Source organism: Silurus aristotelis (assembly GCF_946808225.1).
Source record: "Silurus aristotelis genome assembly, chromosome: 1".
Lineage (NCBI taxonomy): Eukaryota > Metazoa > Chordata > Actinopteri > Siluriformes > Siluridae > Silurus > Silurus aristotelis.
Window position 1 is genome coordinate 23,013,020 of NC_139574.1, and position 23,810 is coordinate 23,036,829.

Below are 23,810 nucleotides of genomic sequence, written 5' to 3' on the forward strand. Positions count from 1 at the left end.
ATATATATATATATATATATATATATATATATATATATATACAACACAATGTGTAAGGAAAGTACTACTGTATATATATATATATATATATATATATATATATATATATATATATATATATATATATATATATATATATATATATATATATATATATGTGTGTGTATTATATATTAGTATTATTATCATTATATTAATATTATTTTATTTTTTTATTAAAAAATGACACATTCATAATAATATAGGCACTTTATTGATATATGTTTTTACAATATTATACATAAATATCAGCATAAAAAATAATTGTAGTTATGTTAAAAGTTGTAAGAGAATATATGCTACAATTTCCTGAAAGTATTTGTTACTTTTTTCTTTGCTCTCTCTCTCTCTCTCTCTCTCTCTCTCTCTCTCTCTCTCTCTCTCTCTCTCTCTCTCTCTCTCTCTGTCTCTCTCACACACACACACACACACACACACACACACACACACACACACACACACACACATAAACAATGAAATTATAATAGAAATCCAAGTATAATCTTAAGAAGTTAAACTCAGAAACAACCAAATTGTCAATAGATTTACACACTGACTGATTTCAGGTCTTTACCACATGCACCATTCTGGGTTTTCTCTCTCACTTCGAGTCGTTCTTTATATTCTCGCTGATTTGAGGCGAGGTGGACAATTGTCTCCATAGCAGGATACTGCAAGATAATTTTTCTCTGCACACACAAAATGAGAGGAGGACCATTTCAGAGCCATATACCATGTGTCTATTCCCAGTCTAAGCATTTTTATTATATCAAAATCCAAACATACAGATGTTTGTTACAATTGTATATAGATATTTGTATTAAATTTGAAACTTACCCTGCGATGGTTTTTGTACAGCTGAAGCACAATAAGTACCAACAACAAAAACAGAAAACACAGTCCTATAATCATCACTACTTTGTTTCCACTTGTAGGTTGTTGCTCTCCCTCCGAAGCACCTGAAAATAAACACATACACAATACAGATTAAGCCACTTCATTTATACATAAAACTTTATTCGTTCATGTATTTTCAGCAAATGAAGTTGTATGTCTACAGAAGTAAATATTACATTCTGAAACAGTACTCACTCATCATTGGCAAATGGTAAGTTACATTTCCCAAAAGCTGTTGTTGGTTATAGAAACGGCACACCCATTCTCTTATGTGTTTCTCTTTTGGAACGCTCAGCAATTTCGATGTTGAATTTTGGACAGAGGTGAACGTCCGCGAATCATTTACACCATATTCCACATAGATCCACTCATAATTGGTGACTTGATTTGTGCTGCTAAGGTGACAGGTCAGGAATGTTTTGCCATTTCTGTATGAGCTCAGAACTGCAGAGACAGAGTTACACAGTATTGTTTATATGTATATTATTAAACTTGAATGTATTGTATTCTCTCTAAAGTTGCTTTAATGAAGAGAGTGTTTTATGATTTAAAATTAAAATGAATGACAGAAGCTTGGAAAGCATTAGGAAGCAGCATGCAAGTGTGTAGCATATAGAAGCACTGGGGTTTAACTCTCACCTTGCGTGGTAACCAACTGAATAGTCCTCTCCACCTCCACATTTTTGCTGTTGGCTCTCATCAACTGTCCCAAACACTTGTATGTTCCTTTGTCTCCATCCTGCACACTCTTAATGTATGCAGATCTGTCCCCCTTCACTGAGGAGGACTGGGAAACGCCAGGATTGTAAGAAATGTTAAAAAACTCAGGAAGCAGTGCAGGCTGATTTTTGGATTCTTTCTTCCAGGAAGCTCTGTTTGAGAGAATTTCATCTGAGAAGATGCAGGGCAGGTTGACAGAGGAGCCCAATTCTGCATACACTACCTCTGAGTTATCCCTAGGGACCAGGATTCCTGAGAGAGAGAATCAGACCAAATATTTCCCTTTTGCATAATAATGAACCTGATCGTTCAGAAATTTTTTAAAGCATACTGCACAGATATTAGTTCTGTGAAACTAACAGTAATGCCATGTAGTTAGGTATGGGAGATTTATCTAATAAGTAGTTATATGAACAATATATTTAAAATTTCTATATTGCATAAAATATGTAAGAGAAATTTTTACCTTTGACTTGCACCAATATAGATGCTTTTTCCTCTGTTGATTTGTTACTAATAAGGCAACTCCAAGTTCCTGCATCCTTCTGAGAAACTTTATTGATAGTGAATGTATTTTGGCTGGTAATTCGTGAGCCATTTAGTTGCCAGTTTACTAATGTGACACTGGTCTGTGGCGTGACACTGCAGCTCAGTGTCAGCTGATCACCCTCGAATACCACAGCAGGATTTATGGACACTGCAGAAAAACAAGACACAGTGAAGTTTGTGTGAATTAGTGTGAAGGAGTGTAAATATCATTATGAATTACTGAGAGCATACGCTATTCTCTGTTTGAAATGTCATTCTGTAAGAAAACCGTACCATTTATCAGTGTTAAATGAAGTAAACAAAGATTTTTTATTAAATATATATTAAAATGAGGAACAACAGACATTATATTTTCATTATTGAAATGTAAAGCCTTAATAGCTCTAAGATGTTGAGGCCCGTTCAGAAATATTATTCATTGCAGTTATTGACTGATAGAAAAGAGCATTATTACTGCATTATAAAAGCAATAACCATAAAAAAAAAAATAAAAAAAAAAATCCAACATATGTTAGCGGATGTTACCTTTTATAACCCGTAGAATGACATTCTTAAAGAACCTGTGTCCCACCTCGCAGCGATACATTCCTGCATCCTCCTCCTTTGTGTCTTTGATATGAAGACTAAAATCCGAACTTTGAAAGTTCGGATGCGGACAGTAAACTTGTGATGCTTGTCCCACTGGCCGAAACTCCATCCCGCTCTTGTCCCTGCGCCACACTGTCCTCTCTTCACTGAAGAAGCAGGACATGGAGTCTTTATTACTGAATTTTTTGATGATATGTAGAGTAGAGTACATGGATGAATGCAAGAATGGATTCTTACCTTTCAATAATTTTTTTCCATGTGACCGCAGATTGGTGATTATTCGAGGGAGACGTTGCACAAGGCAACACTGCATCTGAGCCAATGGCCACAATCACCTCAGTGGATCTCACAGTGTTGGAACCTAGCAGATACAAACGCACATTGATTAACAAACAAAAGCCCACTGCTACAAATGCCAGCTAGAGCATCCGTCCTTTTCATAAATTAACACCTGAAAAGGTGTTCACTTTAGCAATAAGGCTAGTTCCCAAACATTCACAGTCACACTAATAAAATACAGATGGCATTCACAAAAATTTACATTATTGAAGACACCATGGGTAAAATACAAAAAAAATAGAGACTCACATGAGATAGACATGGCTTTTGCTAGAAAAAGCAGAACTTGCATTTTTATATATTCTTGTATCATTTTTCTCCTTAAGTCGATACTTTGCTTCTTTGATAGTTGTCACTAATGTTCCACTACTTGGATGTAACCTCTTTCTTTTTATGACTGAGTCTCTAGGTTGGGCTGAGTATGTATATTATCATGTGGGCGTAGGTGTGTGTTTCACTCAAGGTAGTTCCTCTTCCTATGTCACATGACTTCAGACAATATTTTGTTCAAATGTGACGCACAATGGAAACTATCAAAGAGAGAGAGAGAGAGAGAGAGAGAGAGAGAGAGAGAGAGAGAGAGAGAGAGAGAGAGAGAGAGATAGATAGATAGATAGAAAGCAAAGAAAACAAAGGCAATTCTACTTGCCCACGGATTCTCCCAGGTGTTCTTTTTAAATTTTTAATTCTGAAAGTATGTCATGACTGACTTCCAAAGAAGTGGAAAAAATAAAGTTGGTTATAAACAAAAAGAATCACAAAAGATATACTTTCAATATATTTTGCATATTGTTTGGAAAATTAAGTAGGCAATTAAGCCAGTAACGCACTGTAAAATTTATTACTAAGGCCAACTAGGAGGTAAAGCAGCATTTGTAAAAAAAATTTACATTAAGTCCGAAAACTTGATTAATGTGATGAAATTTGTTTTGTTTATTTTTGTTTAAATGACTTCAGAAAATATGTATGTGCTTTGTAGATTTTAAGCATATTGTTAATCTTCTTTTTAGTATTCGACGTATTTGCAGTTGTCATTTACAGTCCAGGTGGAATCTAAGCCCATTTTTTTTGTGTTCCTCTTGATCCCTGATTGACTGCAGTTATCATATATGCAGTCAGCATGTTGTCTCAGTGCTATTTCCTGGAAGGCATGGCACATTGTTGTGTGAATGAAACAGACAGCGATGGAGAGATGTGGCATATGGAGGCTGTAGTTGTTTTGATGAGAGCAATGATGCACTGAATGACTCAATCCCCCCTCTCAACTCTCTCATTTACTTGTTTGTTTTTTTAGCCTTCTCTCCCATCATTGTGAATAGATGTGAAAGAAAAAAAAATCTTACTGCTAGTGCATATGCAAAATAGTTTTCCACTGGGTGCTGCTTACACAGATGCAATATTATAATGAGTTGCTATAAATTATTTCCATGCTTCACTAAATATGATGAGGCTTGTTTTACTTTGATCATTGTTTGCCATTGTTTTTTTTTTTTTTTTTTTTTTTAATCATTGTTTTTATCATCATGTTTGTAAGTTGTAACAGGAAAATGTGCAATAAAGCAAAATGAGAATTTGGGAAATCAATAAAGAAATGGTAAACTAACTATTATTAATACATTTATACATGACCTTTATGTGTTGATTAATGAGTACATTACTCACCCTAGGAGCTATATATCATGCTTTGTGTAAGAATTCATAGAGATTAATCCAAAGTACAGGCTACTAAAAGTACGAAAATTAAGGTAAACAGCATGTAAAGTGGATTTTCAAGCTTTAAATTACATTTCCATTTCCATTAACATTTAATGTAACATGTTACAAATGTTTTAATTATTTGTAGAAATACTCAAAGTATTTCTACAAATAATTAAAACATTTGTAACATGTTACATTAAATGTCTCATACTGTATTACAGTCATCTTCAGCACAAACACTCAGAATGGGTTTGCAATAAATCGAAGGTTGCATATACATAAAAGTACTGCTAAGTATTGTGGATCATATATTAGACATTAAAACAGATTTCAATTGAGCTTATGTAATGTAATGTAAAATTATGTTACATCGTTATGCACCAATCATATTTTCTGGGTAAATGTAAATTCTAGTTAAATTATTCATTCATTCATTCTTTCATTCATTAAATTATGTTATTTCCTAAACCCTGTTCAAAGCCTGTCTAATGGTCTGATTTGATCTTATATGGAGAGAGAGAGAGAGAGAGCGAGAGAGAGAGAGAGAGAGAGAGAGAGAGAGAGAGAGAGAGAGAGAGAGAGAGAGAGAGAGAGAGAGAGAGAGAATGAGTGTGTGTGTGTGTGTGTGTGTGTGTGTGTGTGTGTGTGTGTGTGTGTGTGTGTGTGTGTGTGTGTGTGTGCCTGTGTGTCTGTGTCAGAATTAGTGCCTGTTCCTGTTCCTCATAAATAATTTACTTTAATGAAATAATGTTAATAATAATTATTATTAATATTAGCTTTTGCTTTGCAGAACTTACAGTGCATCATTGACATTAAACTTGTGATAAAGTGTAACTGATTTGTTTATTCTTGATATTCCATGTTTGTCATTTAAACACTAGAACTAAAGTTTTCATTGTCCACTATGTTTTGTGACATGAGAAGCCAATGGCCATACAACCACCATTATGAAAAGCTATGTCCGCTAAAAAAATAAAAATAAAAATAAAAAAATAAATAAAAATAAATAAATAAATAAATAAATAAATAAATAAATAAATAAATAAATAACAAAGCAACAAAAACAAGAAAAAGTAGATAAGCTGTCATGTTGTGTGTGGAACATGTGCAACTTTGAGAGAGTGGGTGAGTGTTAGCAAAATCTCTGATGGGGTCTTTCCCACATGCTGTGAGGTACAGGACAAGCATATTTGAATAGACAGAGAGATAAAGACCCCTTAAGTGGAAATACAACATAACGTGTAGGAATACTGTACATATGTAAATTGAGTTGGAAAATATTAGCACTAGACAAATGATGTGGTAAGACTTATTGAAACAACTTCATGCATTCCTTTGTTGCCTACTTAAACATGCCACCTTCAACACCCACATCATTTTTTTTTTCATATTCTTCTTTTCCTATCCTTCCTTATTTGGATTAATCTAGGTATGGACCATATTCGTAATGTATATCATATGAAATCCTGTGTCACAACTGAGAAATGCCACCGTACTTTAGTTGGAATATAAAACATTGGTTTGAATTCTTTAACATTGAAACAGCTCTGTAATATCTGTAAATTAAAAAAAGTTTATAAAAGAAATTGTGAACAAAATCACTATAATGAATGTTATAAAGATACTCCACTCAGGCAGAAAGCACTGCGCTTCGCAGGTCGAATGTTATCTGTGAGAAGAGCATGTGGATAACCACACACACCCAATAACAAAACACTGTTGCTAAGACTTGTGCACTTTTATCTTTCATGCATGAGCCTTTATTTCCTGACACTGTTGTCCCCATTTTAGACAGCAAAAGATATGCCACCACTCTGTACTTATGTAGACAGCCTGCAGCCAGAGCTGAGTAGTTAAGTGAAGGCATAACACTGTATAAGCCCTTATGAGTTTTTCTGTTTTCTAATGCAAAAGCAATATATAAAATGCTAAATGCAGGGATGCAAATCAATTTTGCTCTGATGAAAAGCAGTGTTTCACTTGTCGATTCCAGCACTGTGATGGAATTAAATATATTTTGCATGATGGGAATTAATGCAATTCATATTTCTTGCCATTTTCTTTATATGGCATGTCTACTAATCTAGTCCTCTTGTTGTGTTTTTTTATCTAGAACTTATAATTTTCATTTTAGAATTGCACTATTTAATGGTGCATGCCATTTCTGTTTCTGTATTTGCTCCCATATCTACATTTACTAGTAACTCCACCATACTGTGGTGAACAGCTAAAATAATGTCCAAATATTTTCAAATATTTATAAATGTATAATTATAAATAGTATTATAATTATATTATAAATATTTATAAAGAACTCAATTGATCTTCACATACTACAACAAGGATAAAACTGAATTTCTTTCCACACTGTAAAATCACTCAAGAAATAATATTTCTCACACACTTAGAAAACTCAATTTAGAAGCCTTTCAGGGTTTTTTGTCACTCTGGGAGAACCCTTAAACGCACTACAGTGTTTCCTTGTCAGAGAAGCTTGCAGCTGGTAGAAACATCGAAAGACGTTAGAAACTCATAAAGAGCTCTTTAACACCCCAGTAATCCCCCCCCCCCACACACACACACACATACACTCAGTGTGCGAATAATAATGTTAAATGCATGTATCAGCATCCAGTCTGCTATTAGCCCAAGAGAGAAATGAGTCAGTGGAGTTAGAACAATTGATAAGAATTATAAGCTTACTGTGTGTTTCCAGGTTGCTCAGCAGTTTGCTGAGCACTTGCCATAAAGTGACCTACTTTATTTACAAAATGCCTCAGTAAACCAATTATATCTGAGGCCTGGATGTGCCTGCTTTCAGTGATTGTTTTTTGTTTTTTTTTCCATCTTTAAACTTGAGCACAATATAATCTTGTACTCCATCAACTGAGAAAGCTCTTTCCCACATACAAGACAAATACAAAAACAAATTCTAAACTATGGTGAATACTGTAAGCATAAAACCACAGAAACACTGAACGGAGACTTTTCTGTGAAAAAGCGCCTTTTTCTGAAGAATACCTATACATAACAGCCACTCACCACTGCATCGAGTAGGCTTAACATCAAAACCAATATAGTTTCTAACATTTTTCTCCCTCAATACATACGCACAACAATGGCAAAATAAAGCTGGATTAGGTTTTGTTTTGATATACTGAAACGCAGGCTCTTATACTGTGAACTGCATTTCGTTAGTTTTGGTGTTTTAATGCATTTTATTTAAACACTCTAAACAACTCTAAGGAACGTTATAACAAATATCCAAACAAAAATACTTTGTTAAATCATTCCTTCAGTTCAGGACTTCATGGTGGATGTTTGAGGTATACAGAAAAAAAACTGCTAATATATAAATAAAAAGAAAAAAAATTAAATAAATAAATGATAAAGTCTGTAATACCAAATAATTTAGTTTGTTTCTCAAGATTTCTGTGATGCAAGCATTTTAGGCTGCAGTATAATATTGCTTCATATATAACTGTGTATGTACACCGTTAATGTACATACATACATTATATACAGTGCATCCAGAAAATATTTACAGCGTGTCACTTTTTCCATATTTTGCTATTTTACAGGCTTTTTCCAAAATAGATTCAATTCATTACAATACCCCAAACTGAAAACAATCACGTACATAAGTATTCACAGCCGTTGCCATGACTCTTAAAATTGAGCTCAGGTGCATCCCGTTTCCACTGATCGTCCTTGAGATGTTTTTACAATTAGATTGTAGTCCACCTGTGGTAAATGTAGTCGATTGGAGGTGATTTGAAAGGCACACACCTGTCTATAAGGTGCCACAGTTAACAGTCCATGTCAGAGCACAAACCAAACTATGAAGTCCAAGGAATTGTCTGTAGGATTGTGTCGAGGCACAGATCTGGGGGAAATTTACAGAAAGATTTCTGCAGCATTGAAGGTCCAAATAAGCACAGTGGCCTCCACCATCCATAAATGGAAGAAGTTTGGAACCACGAGAACTCTTCCTAGAGCGGAGCCGCCTGGCCAAACTGAGCGATCGGGTGAGAAGGGCCTTAGTCAGGGAGGTGACCAAGAACCTGATGGTCACTCTGAAAGAGCTCCAGCATTTCTCTGTGGTGAGAGAAGAACCTTTCAGAAGAACAACCATCTTTGCAGCACTGTATGGCAGAGTGGCCAGATGGAAGCCACGCCTCAGTAAAAGGCACATGACAGCCTGCCTGAATTTGCCAAAAGGCATCTGAAGGATGCTTAGACAATGAGAAAAAAAGTGAATCATGGTGGTAGTAGCATCATGCTGTGGGGATGTTTTTCAGCCGTAGGAACTGGGAGATTAATCAGGATTGAGGGAAAGAGGAATGCAGGAATGTACAAAGACATCCTTAATGAAAATCTGCTCAAAAGCGCTCTGGACTTCAGACTGGGGCAGTACAACGACTCTAAGCACACAGCCAAGATGGCAAAGGTGTAGTTAATCTGTGAATGTCCCTAAGTGGCCCAGCCAGAGCCCAGACTTGAACCCAAGTGAACATCTCTGGAGAGATGTTAAAATGGCTGTGCACAGATAATCCCTAACCAACTTAATGGAACTTGTGAGGTTCTGCAAAGAAGAATGGAAGAAACTGCCCAAAAATAGGTGTGCCAAACTTGTAGCATAATACTCCAAAAGACTTGATGTAATTGGTGCCAAAAGTACTTAAAGTATTGAGCAAAAGCTGTGAATACTTATGTACATGTTAATAAATTTGCAAAGATTTCAAACAAACTTATTTCACGTTGTCATTATGAAGGAGTTTTGTTTGTAGAATTTTGAGGAAAGTAATCAATTTAATCCATTTTGGAATAAAGCTGTAACATAAAAAATGGAAAAGGTGAAGCGCTGTGAAAAATTTCTGAATGCACTGTATGTACCTATCTATACACCTTTTCATCCAAAAATGTTTTTCCATCTACGCATTGTCTAATCACATACTGTACTTATATAAAACAGATTTACTACACTGTGCACATTTTTCAATGGTGTTTCACAATTTTTTCCATGTTCTTCCAATTATCATGAAACAAAAAAAGGGAGCACATTTCTTTAAAATTCTTTAAAAATGGCCCCTTAAAAGCTCACTGATTTTTCTATTTTTCTCAACATTCTTTAAAATATTCAACTGAAGGTGAAATAATTTTCAATGGAAGAGATGACTGGCATTGATTGGGATTTAAAGATGTTTTCAGCTCTGTGCTCTTTCTATCTGAAACATAGTACAGTAAGATTCTGAAAAATAAGACTATGCGCATTAAGCACAAAGCAAATGGTATTAATTACTCAAGAGAATTAATTGCTAAAACAAAGTATGGTTTATCAGTGTAAGCACCTAGTGCACAAATATTAGGAGGCTTGACAGAACAGCATGCATTTGAAATCTTTCAATTGACCTCTGAAAGATAAAATTAATTGCAATTACTATCAAAGAAAAAAAAAAAACCCACTATTTAGGAATAAGAGAATCATTTCTATTAGGTGGCATTTTAAAAGAGGCTGATGTTTATAATCAGCTGACAAAAATATTTGGATTTAAGCTGAACAATCAAGGATACAAGTGCTTTTCTCTGCCTGCAAGAGTATTGTAGTCCAATTAAAGATTAGTGCCAATATACTACAGTAAAAAAGAGCCAGTTAGTTGAATATATGCAGTTTGTGCAAATGCATAAACTATATATAATCTGAGCCTCACTGGGGGGGGGGGAATACAAATAATTTTACAAGCAAGTAAATTGACATTACAAATGGCATACAAAAATGTCATGCATTAACGTGCAATGCATTTACTTTGCACGTTACAGTTGACAGACGTCAGTAAAATTCATGTTTATTACCAAAGGTGGTGAAAAAGTGCACTTTGAAAAGCATTTCAGAAATAGCACCTGCTCAGTGTGTTTTGGAAAAAAGACCCCCTCCCCCCACCACCACTGCTGCTCAAATGCATTTCCAAAGCCAATCAAACTGAAAACAGATAATCAAAAAATAGCCACAACTTCTTTACACTTAGAGCATAGTTTCCACTGACGCAACTTCAGCTGCTTTTACATTAATATTGAAACTTAACAGAACTCTATGACAACATTTATGTACATGTACAACCGTATATATAACTAATACCATTCACATCGCCACATTTTCCAATTAATGCGGTAATACATGATGTAAGAGCTACACGATTCAACCATCATGTAGAATGCAACAAATTTTTGCAGCGGTATTATGCAATACTTTTGCAAATGCAACTTAACTGCTTTCTGTATAACCAGGCATTATAAATGTATAAAATAATTAAAAAAGAAATTTACATCCACTTCTTTACACTTTTTCATTGCACTATATAAATGGATCAATTTTACTCTAGTAGTTTACTCGGAACAGATTAAACCACCTTATCTTCAGTAAATCTCACCACACAATTCTCTGTGTAGAGCAAAAAAAAAAAAAAAAGAGGTCATAAAATGATTATTAAAGATCTAAGATTATTCAAACTGACTTTATATTGCTCAGTATACAAATTAAAAGGTCACATAGAAACCCATGGGGTAGAATATCACATCTTTATTTGCATTTTGATGAATACAAAACAAAGACACCACTTAGTTCTTGTAGCCACGGCTGGCTCTGCGACCACGAGCACGCTCAAACTTCCTTCCTTTGGAACAAACGTAGGGCCTGCGGGAAAAACAATCAAAATAGAAAAATCACTCTAGTGGTGTGTACACAAACTATATATATAAAAAAAATAATAAAAAAAAATCATACTAAACTGTAGCAGTAAAACAATAAAAAAAATAGGCATGATCTTACTTGGTATGGCTGTGGGGAGTTCCAGGGGCTTTTCCAAAGTGTCTGTACACCTCCCTGGCCTTGCGAGGTCCTTTAAAAACAAACCATGAAAGAAAGCAGTTCAAGAACATGTGCTTTAAAATGGGATTTCTCAAAAAGAATCACCTTGAGGAAGATTTATGTGCAGATTCAACAAAACAACTGCACATTATTAACACATTGTATTTAAAAAATATGTAAGCAAACTGCGTTCTAGTTGGGGAGACTGACGATTATTGAGTTTGCAGTGTAGGCAACAGCAATGCCACCCTCTTCAGTTTTTGCTAGTAATTTCTGCTAATGGGACAGCACACTCCGTTCATGTAAAATAGCCTATTAAAAAGTCACCATCTGAATATTTGTAATTATTTCTGCATTACGGCATAATGTAATGTTAAATAGTTCTTTGAGCACATTATCTGGATTAACATATATCCTGTTTGAACACTCACTCACCTGACAGTAGCACAGTGTTCTGTCCTTTGGGGGAAGCTAGAGCCAGCTGATCAAAAGTCATGATCTGGCCTCCAGCCTTCATGATCCTCCTACGAGCTCCTGAAGTCACCCTTAGAGCACACACCTGGACAAAAGCAACAGAGTTATTCTTCCATAACAATTACAGCTGCTATACCTAACCAACCAAAATACTAAAACAAAGCCGAACTTCCAACTTAAACTGGATCAAACTACCTTAACATAAAAAAACAAAACAGAATTAAAATGCACCTAAAGTCATTAATTTAGGGGAAATCAAAATCCAAATGAGCTTAATTGAATATTTTAATAAGTGTCTAAAGAATTCGCTCAAAGCTGTTCCACAGATTCACTTTTCACCCAACTCAAAAACCACGGTGTTAAAAGATCTGTTAAAAGCTAAATACACAAGTTACACTTCATACTGGGACCCACATAAATAACCATTTCAATGTCTGTTCAAATGTGAACAAAACAAAATAACTAGTTTTATATCCAACATCCGAAAGAAAGCATATTTAACACTCACCTTCAGTTTGGGGATGTTCTGAATCCTGACATCATCAGTGATAGTTCCCACAACAACAGCTGTCTTGTTATCACGTCCCTTAAGCTTCATTTTACGAATCTGAGTATAAAGCAGAGTAGAAAAATCCAATCGTGAACAGTCGATTAAAGCTGAACATTTAAAATGGAACTACAGCAAATTCAGGCCTACTTTAATCAGTAAAGTTAATTATTTTTTCATTTCGAGGAACTTGCATATAATTTAAGAGTTTTAAAACAACAACTCATGCATCCACTCTAAACCTCAAACTACCATCTAAAGTTTTTAAAATACAGTATTTTCAGTATAAAGCTCTAAGACAGCCCTGACCCAAAATGGGTAAGAATAGGAACGCTGTTTTGTGAAGGTGTTTGTGTTTTCACTACTTAACATGCTATGTGCAAGAAGAAAGACGGAGGGGAAACGTTACAATAATTAAAAATCTTATGCACAAAATAAATCTATGTGCAACACACAAAACAATAATTTAATAAATGCACACTCCGTGACAGTAAGACTGAAAATTAAGAGCTTAGGGTAATAACCTGGTAGTGTTAGTTTTAATAAAAAAAAATCGGAAGTAAACTGTACAATAGCTCTTTAAAGAGAAGCAAACCATAATATTCGAATAATGATGAGCATTTTTAAAACACCGCTTTTTTTCATCAGCAACTGAGGAAAAAAATCTTTCAAGATATATCATATTTAGTGGCTTTTAAGATTGATTTATTGGTCAAAGCTACAACTTGAGTGAATCCTGCCATCAACACCACTGCGCCCAGACAAGTCCCAAAATTTTTGCCGTATATCGACACCGATTCCGGAACTTGTTCAATTGTCCCCAATATTTGACTTTTTTTATTAAATGAGACACCGAACATCACTGAAAAATGGTGAGCGAAATGAGTACATCATGCTCTTGTTTTTAGCAGCCAAAAGTGAAACCTGAATTGCTGAAATGTTTTTCTATTGAACACTACACTAACATCCCACCATGACGACAGAGCGGCTCTAACTTTCAGAGAAAAAAAACTAAAATCGCAGCATCAACCAGAAGAAACATTCATAAGCCCATCACATATTTTAATATAAACATTCATAAATATCCTTCAAAAGTGTGTAGATTGACTAACAATGAAAATACGTTGCCCAGCTGAACAGTTCAAATAAGAAGGCGCTTATTTTTAAACCGTAGCAGAAGTCGTCTTAATTAAAACTATACACAAATCATGATTTCTCAGAATCTTAATGCGAGGTTCTATTCAGTTTTCTATGGGTGGTTTGATAAACATTACCATTGTGTTTTTATAAAAAAAACAAACAAAAAAAAAAAAAACTTGCCAACAGGAAAACTGCAGGCCAACAGTGACGTGTTCAGTGTTTATTATATTCATTTCTAACAAGTGTTTAGACTTTTTACAGGATTGCAGTACTCTTTCAGACATGCAATGTGGATACTAACCAGGCGAGACAGAGCCAGAGGGGGTCGGTTTGTCTTGCTCATGAACAGTCTCCTGAGGACGACCTTGTTGAAGGGAGCATCTGAACGGCGAGCCAGGAACCTGTACAACTATTGTAAAATAAACAACTATCACGACATGGAAACGTAACATGATAAACGTCAATCTGACAAAAAATTTAATATATGACTGTGCTTTTGCATAAACAGCATTCAGTCCATTTCAACAGAACCCTGAAGTTTTCCTTGTGGTTCAGCTTGTTTCAGTAGGTGAGACAGTAGACTTGTGCTCAGGGGAAAAAATTATCTGACCAAGACAGTCTGGTTTTATGCTAAAATCAGGTGCGGTTTGACAGCACTGAGAAAAATACTGAATCATAATTTAACTGCAGTAAACGCACAATGTGTTTTGGGTTGGGGAAGGGCAGCATTTTTCTGCCCGTGCAAGCTGCTAAATTAAACAACAACAAAAAAAAAAAGCCTTACAGCTGCAGAATTTAATATCTTGCTTAAAAAAAAAAAAAAAAAAAAAAAAAACAGGGGGGGGGGGTGTTTTAAGCACAAATATGTTCATTAAATTTTGAAGAACATAAATTGTCAGTATTTGACTAGTTATTGTAAAAAAATGTATACATTTACAGCTCTACAATCTGTTTTTTCTACAGTTTTCTTTGTTTATTTACAGGCGATTAAAACAGCAAGCAACCCAAAAGCATCGACTAAATGCTGTGACTTACACTAAGAAAAAGGCCTGATGGATCTGAAAGAGATCCTGGAGAAAAAAAAACCCAGACACCAAAGTTACGCACCTTGACCAGGAGCCTCAGGTAGATATCCTGGCTCTTGGGCTCCTTCCTGTGCACCTTGCGGTCCTTGTTGTGTCTGATGTCAACTCCCTGTTGACACAGCGACCAGGAATATTATACACTGCAATGTTGGCGCTTTAATACATGTACACTAAGCTTTTGGAAGCCAGGCCATGTGTGTGTATATATATACACACACACACACACATCCATATATATATATATATATATATATATATATACATATACATACATACACACACACACATACATTATATATAAAATATATATTACACACACACGAAGAGAAAATCTCTCACCCACATGTGAACACACTACTAGTTATTCCAGTCAATGAGTTATGCTAGCGTTAGCCGGCTAGCTACTTCAGTAACTTGGCTAATCGTATAAGCGCATATGGCGACTTAACGTAGATGTGAGACAAAAAAAAGTATTGCTATTTTGTTGTAAATTATATATGTCTACACTCTTGATATTCCGTGCATTCCCTTACACCACACACACACACTAGGTGACTGTGTGCGGCTACACCGGGAGTTATGGAGTTAGCCCCCGGCTACTACACAAGTCTACTGGTTTCATTCAACTAAACCGTGTTTAATGTGTGAACTCGGTTTTGTTAACAAAAAAAAATTCTTCAAAGATGAAAAATTATTACCGCTGAACTAAAATGACCCAAACAGCCACAGTACAATACACACGCTTTGACACCGCTATAAGAAAAGGCCGCTCGACTCGGGATATCAGTATATAACAATATAACTGCTAATGAGCAACAAATCTTCACAAAATCTCATGCGTGTAAATCTTTGTGATTCGAACAAATGCATTTCCTTTACGTATGACAACAGAGACACCAGGATGGCTACAGATTTTCAAAGTAAACGTTCCAAAATAGCCGAGCCTGCTACCTACCATCTTGGACTCAGAGGGAAAAGGGAAAAGGAAGTAGCGCAATCTCGCGATAAAGCGTTCAGCGAGAACACGGTGGCACCGTGATGACACGTGACCACAACTTCTTTCCTCATTGGTCAGCACTTTAGCGATGTGTAATACGGAGATGGAAGAGAGGGGTAATGACAGTAACACACAATAACAGGGGTAATGAATTAAATCCACACGATTCACCTTAACTGTTGATTTCTGTAAAGCTGCTTTGAGACAATGTCTGTTGTGAAAAGCGCTATAGAAAAAACTTGGCTTGACTTGACTTGACAGTAACACACAGTAACAGCGGTAATACAGTAACACACAGTAACGGGTAATGACAATAACACACAGTAACAGGGGTAATGACAGTAACACACAGTAACACACAGTAACGGGGTAATACAGTAACACACAGTAACAGGGGTAATACAGTAACACACAGTAACAGGGGTAATGACAGTAACACACAGTAACAGGGGTAATGACAGTAACACATAGTAACAGGGATAATACAGTAACACACAGTAACAGGGGTAATGACAGTAACACACAGTAACAGGGGTAATGACAGTAACACATAGTAACGGGGTAATACAGTAACACACAGTAACAGGGGTAATACAGTAACACACAGTAACAGGGGTAATGACAGTAACACACAGTAACAGGGGTAATGACAGTAACACATAGTAACGGGGTAATACAGTAACACACAGTAACAGGGATAATACAGTAACACACAGTAACAGGGGTAATGACAGTAACACACAGTAACAGGGGTAATGACAGTAACACATAGTAACGGGGTAATACAGTAACACACAGTAACAGGGATAATACAGTAACACACAGTAACAGGGGTAATGACAGTAACACACAGTAACAGGGGTAATGACAGTAACACATAGTAACGGGGTAATACAGTAACACACAGTAACAGGGGTAATACAGTAACACAGTAACAGGGGTAATGACAGTAACACACAGTAACAGGGGTAATACAGTAACACACATTAACGGGTAATACAGTAACACACAGTAACAGGGATAATACAGTAACACACAGTAACAGGGGTAATGACAGTAACACACAGTAACAGGGGTAATGACAGTAACACACAGTAACAGGGGTAATGACAGTAACACATAGTAACGGGGTAATACAGTAACACACAGTAACAGGGGTAATACAGTAACACAGTAACAGGGGTAATACAGTAACACAGTAACAGGGGTAATGACAGTAACACACAGTAACAGGGGTAATGACAGTAACACATAGTAACGGGGTAATACAGTAACACACAGTAACAGGGGTAATGACAGTAACACACAGTAACAGGGGTAATACAGTAACACACATTAACGGGTAATACAGTAACACACAGTAACAGGGGTAATGACAGTAACACACAGTAACGGGTAATGACAGTAACACATAGTAACGGGGTAATACAGTAACACACAGTAACAGGGGTAATGACAGTACAAGATTTGCTTGTTTTAGATCTGCAGCATTTGTTTGAACTAAAAAGAAAACTTGTTAATTCAGACCTTGTAATGACTTCATTGTTCATAACAGTTTGATTCCAGATTGTTATAAATTATACACTACTTACATCCAGGAGTGAAAATATTGAATACGCGAAAGCATAGATAATGTGTTGAAACCAGAAAAAAATAAACCTAAAAGCCAACATGCGTTTAAAGTAAGTGATAAAATAATTGTAATGTTTTCATTTAAAAAATTACTTTTATTACTTATAAGCATTTTAATATGCATGTACATTTTAGGGGTGTATTGATACACAAAATTCATGGTTCGGTACGTACCTCGGTTTTTTGGTCGGTTACATTTATTTTTTTTAAGGTTATTATTATTAACATTTCTTCATCATCAACGTTTACATTTTTAAAACAATTTTACATAACATGCCTGCTTGTTTAAATAATATAGACAAATAAAATAAATGCAATACACTTATTTAAGGTCCCCTGGTGGTCTAATGGTTAAGATGCAGCGCTCCCACCACTGCGACCCGGGTTCGATTCCCGGTCAGGGAACCATCCCCAGCCACTCTTAGTGCCGGTCCCAAGCCCGGATAAATTGGGGAGGGTTGCGTTAGGAAGGGCATCCAGCGTAAAACATGTGCCAAATCAAACGTGCGGAGGATCCGCTGTGGCGACCCCTAACGGGAGAAGCCGAAAAGAAAGTTTTTTTAATGCAATACACTTATTTATTATGTTGATTGAATTTCAATAAATTTTACTAACATTCTAAATGATTCAATAAAATGTAATAAATGGAAGTTTTTATTTATTTATTTATTTATGTAAAAACTTATATATATATATATATATATATATATATATATATATATATATATATATATATACACACAATTTTTTACATAAATAAATAAATAAAAATTTCAATTTATTACATTTTATTGAAAAAATAAAATAAAAAAACAAACAAACAAAAAAAAAAAATATATATATATATATATATATATATATATATATATATATATATATATATATATATATATATATATATATATATATATATATATATATATATATATCCTAGACCCATTTTGGGTAATGTGTGTGTGTTTTACATGTAATTATTTTCTAAAGATATATTCTACATATCTACTTAACTGTTCTACTTATTTCAGCATACTTTAACACGTATTCATCTTTCCATCCTTCATTCATTTACTTGCTCGATATGTGGAATTGTCAAATTCTTGAAGATGTGCATAAAATGTTAAAGAATGCATATTGCTTGCATTAGTAAAGGGCTGGAAGTGCAGCAAATCATATTTCTGGTAAAGTGTGAGTCACCATAGTGACACGGTGCTATCTCTAGATTCTTTTTTATACCCCTACCATTTTTGTGTAAGTTCTTAATGTTAATATTAACAATTATAATAAAAATGTGCTTAAAATGCAAGGCGTAGACAAAGCAGAGACTTTCCTGAGGGAACTCAGATTTAAACTAAAAGGATTGCATTTGATATATATATACAGTGAGGAAAATAAGTATTTGAACACCCTGCTATTTTGCAAGTTCTCCCACTTAGAAATCATGGAGGGGTCTGAAATTGTCATCGTAGGTGCATGTCCACTGTGAGAGACATAATCTAAAAAAAAAAATCTAGAAATCACAATGTATGATTTTGTAACTATTTATTTGTATGATACAGCTGCAAATAAGTATTTGAACACCTGAGAAAGTCAATGTTAATATTTGGTACAGGAGCCTTTGTTTGCAATTACAGAGGTCAAACGTTTCCTGTAGTTTTTCACCAGGTTTGTACACACTGCAGGAGGAATTCTGGCCCACTCCTACACATAGATCTTCTCTAGATCAGTCAGGTTTCTGGCCTGTCGCTGAGAAACACGGAGTTTCAGCTCCCTCCAAAGATTCTCTATTGGGTTTAGGTCTGGAGACTGGCTAGGCCACACCAGAACCTTGATATGCTTCTTACAGAGCCACTCCTTGGTTATCCTGGCTGTGTGCTTCGGGTCATTGTCATGTTAGAAGACCCAGCCTCGACCCATCTTCAATGCTCTAACTGAGGGAAGGAGGTTGTTCCCCAAAATCTCGCAATACATGGCCCCGGTCATCCTCTCCTTAATACAGTGCAGTCGCCCTGTCCCATGTGAAGAAAAACACCCCCAAAGCATGATGCTACCACCCCCATGCTTCACAGTAGGGATGGTGTACTTGGGATGGTACTCATCATTCTTCTTCCTCCAAACACGTTTAGTGGAATTATGACCCAAAAGTTCTATTCTGGTCTCATCTGACCACATGACTTTCTCCCATGACTCCTCTGGATCATCCAAATGGTCATTGGTAAACTTAAGACGTGCCTGGACATGTGCTGGTTTAAGCAGGGGAACCTTCCGTGCCATGCATGATTTCAAACCATGACGTTTTAGTGTATTACCAACAGTAACCTTGGAAACGGTGGTCCCAGCTCTTTTCAGGTCATTGACCAGCTCCTCCCGTGTAGTTCTGGGCTGATTTCTCACCTTCCTTAGAATCATTGAGACCCCATGAGGTGAGATCTTGCATGGAGCCCCAGTCCGAGGGAGATTGACAGTCATGTTTAGCTTCTTCCATTTTCTAACGATTGCTCCAACAGTGGACCTGTTTTCACCAAGCTGCTTGGCAATATCCCCGTAGCCCTTTCCAGCCTTGTGGAGGTGTACAATTTTGTCTCTAGTGTCTTTGGACAGCTCTTTGGTCTTAGCCATGGTAGTAGTTGGATTCTTACTGATTGTATGGGGTGGACAGGTGTCTTTATGCAGCTAACGACCTCAAACAGGTGCATCTAATTTAGGATAATAAATGTAGTGGAGGTGGACATTTTAAAGGCAGACTAACAGGTCTTTGAGGGTCAGAAATCTAGCTGACAGACAGGTGTTCAAATACTTATTTGCAGCTGTATCAAACAAATAAACAGTTAAAAAATTATATATTGTAATTTCTGGATTTTTTTTTTAGATTATGTCTCTCACAGTGGACATGCACCTACGATGACAATTTCAGACCCCTCCATGATTTCTAAGTGGGAGAACTTGCAAAATAGCAGCGTGTTCAAACACTTATTTTCCTCACTGTATATATATATATATATATATATATATATATATATATATATATATATATATATATATATATATATATATATATATATATACATTACTGAGTTTATGTTTCAATCGTGCCTGTCACCTTCACCCCCCCCCCTTTCTTTCAATATGCACACACACACACACACACACACACGCACACACACACACACACACACACACACACACACACACACACCATCATCTTTTTATCACAGTATAATATCTATTTCTGTGTATCTGGAATTCAAGTGTATAACGTCATCAAAACAGGCACTGAAACACAGGAAACTCCTGACGCATGTTAAAAGCAGTATATGAAGACGCTTCCGCACAGTCACATGGCCATGCCATTTCTTTGAACTACAACGACTCATCTTCTAAAAGTCTGGTTTCACTTACCAACAACCTTTTCCATTTACAAAGTGAGCAAAACATCAAAAGAGTTCAGTGGTCTACAGAAATGATTTTATAATATAAGCACATTTACTTAACATATATTCAAATGAGCAGGAGAACTTTGATTCCACCATTTTTTGCTAGATTGAAGAAACAGGCTCGTAATTTGATTAAAGTCAAACAGGCTCGTATTTATTTAATGATACATGATTATTGCATTCTATTTAGGGTAACTGGAATGAGCTTCATTCTTCTGCTGTCTAAAATGACAAAGAAAGACAGTCCAGCCCAGTGAGATTCCTCCAACAAAAACTGTGCGTGCAATCGGTGGAACCAGAGAGAAATTTACTGCCTGTAATGAAGAAAACAACAGAAAATCTGAGGGTTAAACTTTAAGGATCAATGGATAAATGCTAATGGAGTTTATCATACCTGCATTATGGACCAGTAGACAACCCCAGTCTGCCAAAATAAAAATAAATATTAAATAGATAAATGATTATGAATAACAATGAATGATGACAAGGCTGTTTACCGAAAACAAAACATCCCAAAATATTCTATTCCTCTCATACCGCTGCCATTTGCAAACAGGTAAAAAACAATTTATTTTAAGGACAAGATGTTTATCCGTTTTAATAGTTGTGTTGTAGAATCACCACAAGTTCCATTCTATAAATTCAAATCTTGAACTTAATAAAACTTAGGGTACTGAGAAATTGTAAAGCACAAAGTCCCCTGTTTAGAATATTTCTCATGTCAGCATATATTAAAGATGCCTTCCATAAGTACCTTATTATTATTCATGGTTATTTTAGCACATAATTACAACATTTTACAACAAGTACATAAGTATAAGCATTTTAATCAAAAATACTGCCAGAGTGCTTTCATAGAAAATGGACCGATATTTCCTGATAATAATATAATCAAGATTTCATTTCTCACATACACAGTTAAACAGTATATGTCAGAGAACCACCAGCCACGCCTCCCTCCTGCACTCTCGCTCAGCCTCTCCTTCCTATTAGTCACCCACACCTGTCTCCAATCTACACTCCCCTTTATATTTGAAATATACTATTAATACATATCTGTCTAAGGATCAGTGCATATGTTGCCATAATTATATGGTAACATAATTATATTAGTAATTATGAAATATTTGAATAAAGTAATGTAAGAGTTCATGAGAGAAAAAGGTTTAAAAACACTAGTTAAGACTTCTAGTTAACACGCAATAGTATACTAAATTTACCTTGTAAGAAGTCCAGAATTTATTTTTCCAGTCTTCCAAGGGGTCTTCTCTCCCTTCTAAAGTGCTCAACCCTTTAAAAATATAAACATTCTATACTAAACCACAAAAGTAAATTAATTAAAATAATAATTACATCAACTTTTGAATACATCTTTTTTTTTAACTTGGGATGTTCTTAGAATAGGTTAAGTTTTGGACAAACTTGGTTACTCACCTATGTAGAAGGCACTTATTGTTGCAGGAGCAGCAACTAGCTGATCCAGAAACACTTTAACAAATATTGTTTTGGCCCCTGCCCCTGGAAACCTTTTCTCTAATACACGTAACCAGTGGTAGTTGAAGTTGGAATGAAAACATAATCCCACCAAAGCTACACGAAACGTCTGGCTCAAGTCAACACTGTGAATTGGAACAATTGACACCGTTCCTGATGAATTCTCTTCTTTTGCTGAATGCTTTCTCCATTCAGTGTCTTCTAGATGAGACATAGCTCCTTCCTCTCTGGATGTTATTGATGCTTCCTCTTCAGAAACTTCCCCACTAAGCTTTGTGCTTTGGCCATGTGTGTCTCTTAACATGCCTTGCTGAATCAAGTCTGCAGTGGCAAACAGGGTTGTATAGCCCACCACATTGCTAATGTATGGGTAGGATCTGAACATGGCCCATACTCTGTTCATGCTGCCAGCTGTAATGGAAGATTAAAGAATAAGCAGAGACTTTTGAAGAACAAAGTATACCCTTTGGTAAAATATATAATCTTTAACAATTGATAAGCATACTACACATATTTAAAACCTTTCAAAGGGACTAAAAGATATAACTCACCATACGGCTAACAGATTTTAATGTGATTGACACAGACTGTATGTTCTATCTAACTTTAATCCAATTGGCTTCAGAAGACAACAGATCAGTTCATGCTTTGGCCAATAAAAGCAAGCCTCTGCAGTGGGTCAAAGTTCTATGAAGATAAATGAAAGTGTGTTAAGCCTTAATGATAAGCCTTTATCAGACAATGCAAAACGTGAGAAAATAACACATGCTGAAATAGTGTGGAATAAGCGCACTGGAGTAAGATATAGCTCAATACATCACAATCTGCTTTCGGAAGAGACAGTAAAATGTACAGGGATTCAGTTGTAAAAATCTATTTACTAATTTTTCCAACTGAAAAACAACCAATATTCAATTGTTGTGCAGCACTTTGCACAAAGAGCACATAAAGAGCTTAAGTGTAAATTAAAAGTAGCACCATTATAAATTATTCTAAAAGTACAAATGTAAAGTAACTAACTCACCTGCTTGAGATCAGTTATCTTGCATGTAATCTCAAAATAAGTTTAAATGCTAAACACACCCTTCACAAGATTGTATCAACACCACACAATGATTGGGATTCTCCATAGTAAATTCCTCAAGGTGGCTGATATTGAGAGGATTTCCTCCAGCCCAAAAGCACATGGTCTTCAGTGGCTCTCCGTAAAGCAGCTGGACTGTAGCAGTACTAAAAATAGGTCTCCACCCTCTCAGTTACTGCTAATGTTACTAACGTTGCTCATTCTAATGTATTGACAAATATGAACAATAAT

At 35.6% G+C, this 23,810-nt stretch overlaps 3 protein-coding genes across 4 annotated transcripts; all 3 read right to left on the bottom strand.

The window, feature by feature from the left end:
- Nucleotides 1–234: 234 nt before the first annotated feature.
- Nucleotides 235–3,695, bottom strand: lag3 (lymphocyte activating 3). Its single transcript, XM_083551799.1, has 8 exons — nt 3,382–3,695; nt 3,031–3,154; nt 2,731–2,939; nt 2,123–2,353; nt 1,576–1,908; nt 1,132–1,380; nt 877–998; nt 235–728 (listed from the first exon to the last, which is right to left on the bottom strand). The coding sequence occupies exons 1-8, from the start codon at nt 3,443–3,445 to the stop codon at nt 585–587; spliced, it is 1,476 nt and encodes a 491-aa protein (XP_083407925.1). The 5' UTR covers nt 3,446–3,695; the 3' UTR covers nt 235–584.
- Nucleotides 3,696–11,387: 7,692 nt separating this feature from the next.
- On the bottom strand, nt 11,388–16,026 carry rpl18 (ribosomal protein L18). The gene is made up of 7 exons (XM_083537322.1): nt 15,897–16,026; nt 14,964–15,050; nt 14,158–14,265; nt 12,678–12,776; nt 12,131–12,254; nt 11,657–11,726; nt 11,388–11,521 (listed from the first exon to the last, which is right to left on the bottom strand). Exons 1-7 carry the CDS (start codon nt 15,897–15,899, stop codon nt 11,446–11,448), a joined length of 567 nt encoding a protein of 188 aa, XP_083393448.1. The 5' UTR covers nt 15,900–16,026; the 3' UTR covers nt 11,388–11,445.
- Nucleotides 16,027–21,154: 5,128 nt separating this feature from the next.
- Nucleotides 21,155–23,755, bottom strand: LOC310726838 (mpv17-like protein). Of its 2 annotated transcripts, XM_083542822.1 has the most exons (6): nt 23,520–23,755; nt 23,047–23,182; nt 22,436–22,906; nt 22,222–22,292; nt 21,396–21,425; nt 21,155–21,315 (listed from the first exon to the last, which is right to left on the bottom strand). In XM_083542822.1, the coding sequence occupies exons 3-6, from the start codon at nt 22,896–22,898 to the stop codon at nt 21,184–21,186; spliced, it is 696 nt and encodes a 231-aa protein (XP_083398948.1). In that variant the 5' UTR covers nt 22,899–22,906; nt 23,047–23,182; nt 23,520–23,755; the 3' UTR covers nt 21,155–21,183. The 2 variants fall into 2 exon arrangements, with proteins under 2 accessions (XP_083398948.1, XP_083398949.1); XM_083542823.1 differs by lacking the exons at nt 23,047–23,182; nt 23,520–23,755 and having other exon boundaries at nt 22,436–23,036.
- Between the last annotated feature and the right edge of the window lie 55 nt (nt 23,756–23,810).

Bases quoted from the DNA above. Each gene is read 5' to 3' on its own strand.
- lag3 (XM_083551799.1), bottom strand. From the start codon at position 3,445: ATGATACAAGAATATATAAAAATGCAAGTTCTGCTTTTTCTAGCAAAA. The intron at 2,354-2,730 runs GTAACATCCGCT...GTTTTTCTGCAG, and splicing joins CATTCTACGGGTTATAAAAG to TGTCCATAAATCCTGCTGTG. The intron at 729-876 runs GTAAGTTTCAAA...TTGTGTGTGCAG, and splicing joins TGTACAAAAACCATCGCAGG to AGAAAAATTATCTTGCAGTA.
- rpl18 (XM_083537322.1), bottom strand. The intron at 14,266-14,963 runs GTGCGTAACTTT...ATTTTACAATAG, and splicing joins ACCTGAGGCTCCTGGTCAAG to TTGTACAGGTTCCTGGCTCG. The intron at 11,727-12,130 runs GTGAGTGAGTGT...TTGTTTTTAAAG, and splicing joins GAACACTGTGCTACTGTCAG to GACCTCGCAAGGCCAGGGAG.
- LOC310726838 (XM_083542822.1), bottom strand. From the start codon at position 22,898: ATGAACAGAGTATGGGCCATGTTCAGATCCTACCCATACATTAGCAAT. The intron at 21,426-22,221 runs GTAAATTTAGTA...TTATTTTGGCAG, and splicing joins AATTCTGGACTTCTTACAAG to ACTGGGGTTGTCTACTGGTC. The intron at 21,316-21,395 runs GTATGATAAACT...TCTTCATTACAG, and splicing joins TCTACTGGTCCATAATGCAG to GCAGTAAATTTCTCTCTGGT.